Source organism: Synchiropus splendidus, chromosome 6 (assembly GCF_027744825.2).
Source record: "Synchiropus splendidus isolate RoL2022-P1 chromosome 6, RoL_Sspl_1.0, whole genome shotgun sequence".
NCBI classification, from domain to species: domain Eukaryota; kingdom Metazoa; phylum Chordata; class Actinopteri; order Syngnathiformes; family Callionymidae; genus Synchiropus; species Synchiropus splendidus.
Genome location: NC_071339.1, coordinates 11,184,911 through 11,193,905, shown reverse-complemented (window position 1 = coordinate 11,193,905; position 8,995 = coordinate 11,184,911). Strand labels below are relative to the sequence as shown.

Below are 8,995 nucleotides of genomic sequence, written 5' to 3'. Positions count from 1 at the left end.
GGTGGGCGGGTCGCGACCCTCCCTTCCACGGAAAAGTACCCCTTCTTTCCCGAGCGGCCGGTGCTGAGTCATGTAAAACCACAGACACATCCTTCACTCTCATAGTGTTTGTCAGCTTTATCAGCTCATCCATCTTCTTATCTAATCTTCAATGTATAAACGACACGAATGAAAATATGAATACGTTCACTGGCGTGAACTTTGTTAAAAAAAGAAAGAAGTCTTTTTTTTTATAACACTTAACACTTAAGTGTTAAGTGTTAAGTGTTATAATTTTTTTTTTTTTAATAAAAATTATGTAGAAATAAATAAACAATGCTATTTAACTGGAAAACGCAACTGCGCATGTGCCAGCAGGTGGCACCAGGGAACTAATATGCATCTTGAGAGGCAAAATTAATAAATAAACACCTCTTGAGATCATTTTTGGGGGAAATTGGGTTGGAAGTTGGCCTCGTGTGACGTTTGCTGGAACAGTAAATAAAGGCAGCTGTGAAATGAATGTGCTTTTCATGTCTGGCTGAGAAACACTCACAGTTCCTTATTTAACAGAGGACAGAAAACAGGTGACTCGCAATATAAAAATAAAAGTTTGGACTCGTAGGAAGGTTCAGAGTTCTCATTTCCCGGGCACATTGAGTCCCAGGCACGTACACAGGAGGAGCTCAAGCCAGAAAAAAATGGTGCCAATTGCAAAAGGGTTATTATTATTCGCACAATGCGTGCAGTGAAAAAAAGTTTATTCCACACGAGCGTAGGGATTTTTCAGCGGTATATTGTGTATTTGTGCTCTGAGATAGGGGTCAGAGCTCATTGCTGTAGACACTAAGACCATTCAAAGTATCAAGCATTAACAAGGTCACTGAGGTCACTCAAATGATATACTGGACAATCCAGTGCTGTGGCTGAAGTGGACTGCACTAACACCGTGGTTACCTGTCGAAGGAGGAGCCACTCTGCGTGACTTGAGGAGCAGTGGGAGGGGCCATGGCACGGGATCGTGAGGTGTAGCTCGGGTAACGGTTGTCACCAGAGGTCACAAAACTTGGACTTGAGTCAGAGATATTTGGCTTCATTTGACTTTGGTGACTTGATTTGGACTTGCATCGATTCGAAAAGACTTGCTGTGGTTAGAAAACCCCAGTGTCCTGTCGGAGTCTGTCTCATCCTTACAATTTCCATGACAGAGCTGCAGTTCATCCACACTGATACAGTGCTGACAGTCGCAGACGGTGTCCATGCTTTTTAAAAGGAGGTCGCAGAGGGAATACATTTGAAAACATGAAGAATGAAAGGAGCGCCATCCCCATCCTCCATCTTTCTTTAACATGACTCGCTGCCAGGATATGGCACGGAAGGCAGAATGTGCTTCAATGGCATACAACAGCATACAACCAAAAGCCATGTCGCCAGCAGGAGAAAGTGCTGATATTGAGCATGGCATGCACCTCGGAAGCTCAGCTATAACTCCACTGCCTTCACCCATCGCAGGAGATAACCTCGAGCAAAACAACCTTCTGCCGGCGGGGCAGTTTTGGATCAAACAGACCACGCAGCTACGGAGGACAGTGGGCCCGTGGAAAGTTGAGATTACAATACGTGACAGTGTTCCAAGAAATATGAAGACATGAATCCTGTTTTTGATGGTGTGAATGCAGTACTGCTGTCAGGTGAAAAATAATGGGTCATTTCATGCACTCAGTTGACCAAATGTTAAGTTGCTGCCTTTTGGTTGAATTTCTAAAAAAGCCACAGCAATAATCCAGCAGTAGTGTCAGCAATATCCAGACACTACGGACTGATACTGTGACGCTGGTGCTGCTGCTTTCAAGGTAGAATCACAAAGGAATCAAACCTACTAAACACATGAAGTCATCAAGATTTACGAGAAGAACTAGGATGAGCATTCAGCACCTTGCAGAACCTATAATTGACATGAATGACCCATAGACTTCTTGTGCAAGCCATCAAAAAGAATCACTGAAGTGTTGTGCAGTCTAACAAGAAAAAACATGGCAGAAACATGACATCAGAGTTGAAATGACTCCTGTGACTCAGAGTCAAAGGTGTGTCCAGCCCACGTTAGTCGGAGTTACAGACACTGGTCCTGAGATTCATCCAGGAAACAAAAGTTTACATGAGTAAGAGACAGCCTGAGCAATCGGAAGGCAGAAGTATTTATTGTTGGAAAAAAGTCTGCATACAAAAGTGTCTAAAAAAGAAAACAGTGACAAGAATTTAACCTTTGAGTTATTGTCATATCGCGACATTGATTATTTTAGCCTCGGGTACTGAACTTGAAATAAAAACATTACAATATTCAAATAAATTACAGAGCCTCCAAATGTGAAATATGTTTGGCACGATGGGGAAAAATACAATCACAATTTAAAACATATTAAAAACAGCATGTATACGAAACCAACATCGATGAGTGACTCAGTGAGGTGTCTCATTGAACACCCAGGTTATTGAATTATTTACACAATATACAGAACTTCAACATTTTATTTTGGAAACTTTAAGTATCTGGACAAAGCCAGTGTAGTACAAACAGAGCCATAAAATGCTCACACATCAGGTGTGATGCAAACCAACTCTGCTCAGAGGATGGAGGATGGAAGCCCCTCCAGACAAAGGTGAAGGGTCATGACTTGTCAGGCTCACATCAACGTCAGTCGCCCCACAGATTATTTACATTCATGGGTTCATCACACATACGAGGATAAATCCGTAATGGCAGCACATGTATGCGTGTCACAGAGGTGAAACTTAAATATTCTTAAACATTCATCGCCGAAATATTTTAGACCAAATTGTACACCAATTGTTGCATAATCTTCATTTCTGATCATCAAATTCACTTCAAATACCAACATGGAAATCGTGTTCAAAAACAAATGTACAGATTTACACTTTATAAAAGCAATATTATCTTTGTCAGTACAGTGCATTTGCAAGGCATGAGTTATGAGACTGAGTCAGCAAATATTTACAAAGTGGTTTTGGTTTCAAGTCTGTTCACCCGTCTTCATTTCTGGAGAAAAACGGGTCAATGCGGAACAAAGATGGGTGGGGCTGTACCTTCTCGTCGAGGTCAGACCTCAGTGGACTTCCCCAAGTTGGTGTCCTAAAACAAGCAGAGGTTAGGAGCAAAATGACGCTGTGAAATCTCGCGGCTAATATTTCATCTTGTGTTGTGTGAACGCACCTTCACTTTGGGCTGCACTTTTCCAGGGGAGAGGTTGACATGGTGCTTCAAAGGTCGGGACCCGACTGGGACGGTCAGTTTAACAGCAGCGGCTCCGCAGACTGGAGAGCAGTCCTCCGCTTCTCTCTCCACGTAGCTGTGACCTGAGCTGCTGAACCCACTCACGCTCTCTCCTGAGGATTCCGAGCTGTCTACTGGAACAACACAGATTATTGTCAGGAGTTAGTCACTGTCACGTTGAAATACAGAACATGGAGTTGAAGTCATAAACGTGTCCCCAGCTGTGCATCAATAGTTTAAGACCCCAGACCCTGGATCTGTTTAACACTATCACTTCCTTTATAAAAGCTCTGACAAATCAAACCTCCAAGACTTGTGGTAGAACTTGTAGGGATGGATGCATTTTATTCAAAGGCCAAAACACAAGTGAGTCAGTCGAGTCAAGCCAGAATGAAACTGCTTAACTGATATGCTTGTCACAGTCATTTCCTGATTTTATCGGTGAATTAGTTTGACTCGTAACTGCTTTAATGACTTATTCTGTTAACATATATTGCACCTTGAAATAAAGGAAAAAGAATAACAAGTGTATTTTGTAATGACATGCCTTGCTATCATATTTCCATGCTTTGCTCGTAACTCTTTTGTTGGTATTTGTTACTTAAATATAATAGTTACATATTTATTGATTTATGATGACAATCTTAAAATGAAATAAACATATAGTATGTAATATACAATCATATAGCCCATCATCACTATAGCATGATCACAGTTTTTGAAATCTGTATTGGCATTTTTGCGTTCATTTATTTTATTTTCAGTTTTATGCTATTTATTTCTATTTCTATATTTTTCTTGTCCTTATTAATTTCCTCCATCTTTTGGTAATGACAGCAATCCCTATTGCATATTTGGGCCCCAAGGAAATTCAATTACTACTCTAAAACCATCTTTGGAGTTAAGCGATGTGGGCCAACCACAGGGAACGGGGCCAAATCCAGCCCGCTCAGTAACTTAATGTGGACTCGCACATATAGCCCAGTAGTGGTGGTAATGGTTGAGTACGAGCCGAGGAAAAAGTGCCCCATTTAAAAAAATTCATTCTTACTTGGGGAAAAAGGTCCATACTTTATACTTTAAATGCCCCCTCAACTCGAGAACTGATTATGTCTGCAGATGGTGATGTGTCTGCACCAGATGTAGTTTGTTGTCATCCTGGAGAGCCTTTAAAAATGGACCTGACTCCATGACATTCTCTCATGATACTTGAAGAATCTTGACTGTCCCTCACTGAGCAGCAGTAAACGCGAAACCTTTGACATGGACTCTCCATGTCGAAGCTTTCATCTTAGATAGACACTTACATAACAAATTCGGAGCATGGTCCATGTCGTCCTCCTCGAGAATGCCGGATGGTGACACATATCCTTCCAGTTCTCCAGACACCGCTCTCTGCTTCGGTAAGCAAATGTAGCCAGGTGACAGAGAGCCCCTGCCAGACGAAGATGATGATGATGAAGTGCTTCTTGAAACAGATTTGGGTCTCGCTCCGGAGAGCACGTCCGGTGAGCTGCTCGATCCAAGAGAAGGGAGGATCCGGTTTTCTGCGGCGATGAAACACAGATGTGTTGAACAGAATAAGAGCGTGAACTGAGGATGTTCTCACCTCTTCCCAGCAGCACATAGTTGACGGCTCTGTCGCTGATGGCGGCGTCACTGGGTTGGATGTCCATAAAAGGCTTGTTCCCAATGCCCATGAAGACTCTCTCCTGCATACGCACCTCTAAATCACACCAGAATGTATAGGTTCCTGATCACATTCGGTTGCTTCGGAAAATTGAAACGAACAGCTACATTTCATGACTCACAAGTCACCACGAATACACATGTGTGAGTACCTCTATTGTGTACCGCCTGTTCCCAGAGGATCCGCTCCAGGTCCTTAGTCCAGGCCTCCTTCACCTCTCGGGTTGGTGCCTGGAGCGTGTATGTGTCTTGTGTTTTCCTTTTTCTGAACCAGATCTCAAAACACAGGCCAGTCTCGCCACAGTTTTGTGTCAATCCCACGTCCGACGTCTGATATAAAGAAGAAAATGATGCTCCAAACGATGCAAATAACACAGTCAACAAGCTGAAATGTGTGATGAATGTGCTGTAGAGGACACGTTATGTATGTGTGCTCGCTTGACATTCCATGTACAGCATTTCTCGGCTTAAGATGGAGAGAATGTTTGAAGGTCTCTTATTCTGAAGGGCTTTATGAAGGGCTGCTCTCCGAGTGGATACATTGGTAAACAAGCAACGTCAAGAACGGCAGCATGTGGTTAGTGACGGTAACATGGTTTGAAACGGACGGGTACATTTTGGACTGGGCCTGCAGGCCACGTAAAGTTACCGAGTAGCTGGCGGGTGAAGTCTGTCTCCCCCTGTGGTCTTCCCTTAGGTGTGTAACCAATAGCGATGCCCATTAGAGGGAAGAGGGCGGACGTATGGCATAGAAATGTTAGGCACATGAATGTGATTTCATTTCTACGAATACGTGCGAGACCCTCTACCTGGTCGCCCACATCTGCTGCTGAGTTCAAAGGAGGATGTGCAGACAGAGGGTTTTATGGGTAGAGGTGGAGCCTTCCGGGTAGAGAGTCGATTCTCAGGCGGGAGGCGGGGCCTCAAACTGGAGGAAACCAATAGCGAAGCCAGTGAGAGGGCCTTGCACGTATTCATAGAACTGAAGTTACACGTAGGTAACTAACATTTCTCCTTTGTTGGACTGCTGTGATGAAGAGAAGATGATTGACAGATGGGCGTGTGTCTACCTTGAACGACTGCTTGTAGAGATAAGTGTCATTCCCAACATCTGTCTTCCTGGTCTTGCTGAAGAGAATGAGATCTCGGAAGAGGAAGATGTGACGGTAACATTTCTTCTTGCGGAAAGTCACCAAGAACTCGTCCTGGCGAATCAGCTGCCCCTGCTCCTTCAAGTTCACCTGAGGCGTCGAGAATCACATGTATGTCACACACAGCAGCATGTTTAGGTGAAGACGCAATGTAAAGCTATAGTGAAACTGAACAAATGAAGAGTGCTTTCTTACATGAAATACAGCAACATAAGGAACTCTGAGTCAAAGACAGGCAGCACTACAAATCTGAGCAAAGACAATGATGGGAATGAAAAACAGAATGTGCGTTTTCTTTCTTTTAAATGATGGTGGGTTACAGTGTCAGCTGTTTTGGGGCAGCCAGACTCTTATTTGGAGCAATGCGGAGATTTGTATTGTACATGACAGGTTGCAGGAAATTTTAAGGCGGCAACCCTGTTCCTGGAACCACATTCTCCAGTGAAGACAGTGAAGAAGATGATAGTAAGTTAGCACGCTGCTGCTCTTGAATGATCCAAACAAACAGCAGATTTGCTGTATATAGTGTAAACATGAGCTTTTATTTACAACTGAACGGGCCAAGAATTCATGACACAAGTGGAGACTTGAGTTGTGCGGGTGTGTTGCCAGATTTGTGTATTTAAATTACTTAGGAATGGAGTGTGTAACAAGTGTGTACTGATTGGAAACTTCAACGAATGTCATAGTGTCACTGACACCAGCATCAACCAATACATCCTTCAGACAGAAGTACTGGGTGTTCATTCCACGTAAACAAAATAATTCAATAGAATTTGGTTTCTATAAACTATGAACACATTGTGATTCTGACAAGGTTCTCATCAGCGATATTACAAAAGAGGAAGCTTCACTGCATCAGTTTCGCTTCTTCAAGCGCATAGAGTTAACAAGGAACTGCTCTTATTCTGGAGAAAGAGTGGATCAACTCCATGTAAAAGCTTGTGTAAACCCTTCACTAACTGTCGCTAGATCGATGACAAATGACTTCTGCTTTAAGGTGTTTCAACTGGATGGTTGGTCTGTCTGGTTGTGCCCATCTAAATACAATGAATTACATGAATGCATCACTACACAGATTTAGTTATGTCTGGCAGCGCATTGCTGAGTATTTTGGGGAAAAAAAACTCCATTACCAGAATGAAATGAAATTTGCTGGTTATTATTTGAGCTTTAAATTCATTGCACTTGTTCCTCTTCCTCCACAAGGTTTTCTGGGGAATTCTTTCTTTTATATTTGGCAAAATAAATCAAAGAAAATTCTTCCTGCGCACAGTTTCTTGGTTTCTATCTAGTGCTTAAGCCATTTATGTGTCGGGAGGCAGCGACGATGGATGAGCGTTCTTACATCACAGTTGAGGATGGCGTCCATGGCCAGCAAGTTGTTTCCATGTCGGAGCTGAAAGTGGACGACCTCCAGGGCAGCTTTGGTCTCGATCAGCTCTCTGGCTTGTTTGGGGCCGCACTCCCTCATCATGTCCTGCAGCAGCAGGCTGTATTTACTGATTCTCTGGACGGGCTTCAGCAAGTACGACCATAAGTCCATTTTGTCCCCGAGCCTCAGCTGCTTTTGCTGCATCCAGAAGAAACACATTTAACTACGATCACGTCTCATCCGTCAGTCACTCTGGCCCTCTTCCTCCCTTCGTCTCTCATGCTAATAAGCTGCTTGAGCATTCCACCACTGTCTGGTGCTGTTTAATGGGTTTTGGTTGGATTTTTTTTTCCCCCGACGAAACACTGTGAAACAAGGACATCGAGTGGCAGTTCCCCTTGGCTTGACTGAGCTGGAGAGACCCTTGCAGGCTGATATTTACTCATTTCCATCTAAAATAAGCCGCTGGAATTGAGTAAACATTTTCTTAAAGTCCAGCTTGTCTGTACAAGCTTTGATAACTTCACCTCAAATTATGGAGGTTATTGAATATGCGCTCAGCACATGTTTGAATGGATCCAGGGTGTCATTTTCACTCAGTTTTCCATCCTATCTTTTAAGTGTAACACTGTGGTGGCACCTCCAATGTGATCTTCCTGATCAAATTCTCCCCATAAAAACAGCACAGCAGCGACTGGGTAGTGAGCTCAAACCACCGATGGGTAGCTGAGGTATCATGAAACACTACTGCAGGATTGATGAAACAGTGTCCTTTTTCAGAGGCCACTAGATGGCGCTCTTTGGTTTAGAAATGGTGTGAGGTTTCATTGAATTAGTTGTTCAAGTCCAAACATTTTAGCGCAGACAGTGGCCTCTGAAAATCAGGACACTGTTTCATGAAACCTCATCTGCCCCTTACTATCTTAACTGTAGCAGCATACAGTGGCTGCACAAAGACAATGTCTACCTTGAAGAAAGCTTGTCCATGATTGATGAGAAGAGAGTCAGACTGAGGCTTGTTCTTGCTGTAGAGGGCGTACAAGGCAAAATTCTCTTTCTAAAAAAAAAAAAAGATGACAGTCAGTTATTGCAAGCATGCGTTCTATATTGCTTGAGATGTCCTCCATGTCAACTATGAAGCTAGACTCCGTGTGCGTTCTGACAACGTGGACCACCTACGTGTCGAAGAAAGCAGCGTCCGACTCTCAAAGGTTCATGGAAGCAGCTCTCCAGCTCGCTCAGGAAATGATGACGATGGAAGTCATGGAGTTTTTCTAGGTTGCCAAATATGCTTCCTCTCTGACCCCGCAGGTCCTGAGGCACGTCAGCGCGCTCCAGCTCAGGAAAGTAGTGCTCACGTACGTAGCCCAGAGCTTTGACATACTCCCTCTCCGTGGTCAGCAGCTCCTCCATGATCCTGCGCAGCTTCCTGTCACACACGAAAACAACAGACGCTGCTGAAGTCATGCAGATGAGAAGGGTTTAAATGGGTTCTGTCATTTGGAAGCG

The 8,995-nt window shown here is 43.6% G+C and overlaps 1 protein-coding gene across 3 annotated transcripts in view; it reads right to left on the bottom strand.

The window, feature by feature from the left end:
- Positions 1-2,175: 2,175 nt before the first annotated feature.
- The window catches only part of quo (quattro), a 30,051-nt gene continuing 23,231 nt past the window's right edge, over positions 2,176-8,995 (bottom strand). For 2 of the 3 annotated variants that reach the window (XM_053869105.1, XM_053869108.1), the window contains exons 15-23: positions 8,666-8,915; positions 8,454-8,543; positions 7,460-7,684; positions 6,031-6,201; positions 5,113-5,290; positions 4,881-4,997; positions 4,579-4,818; positions 3,212-3,405; positions 2,176-3,130 (exon numbers count right to left, since the gene is read on the bottom strand). In XM_053869105.1, coding sequence (XP_053725080.1) covers positions 3,098-3,130; positions 3,212-3,405; positions 4,579-4,818; positions 4,881-4,997; positions 5,113-5,290; positions 6,031-6,201; positions 7,460-7,684; positions 8,454-8,543; positions 8,666-8,915 — 1,498 coding nt within the window. In that variant the 3' untranslated portion in view covers positions 2,176-3,097. The remainder of the gene's footprint in view (positions 3,131-3,211; positions 3,406-4,578; positions 4,819-4,880; positions 4,998-5,112; positions 5,291-6,030; positions 6,202-7,459; positions 7,685-8,453; positions 8,544-8,665; positions 8,916-8,995) is intronic. The other variant, XM_053869107.1, reaches the window with a different exon arrangement.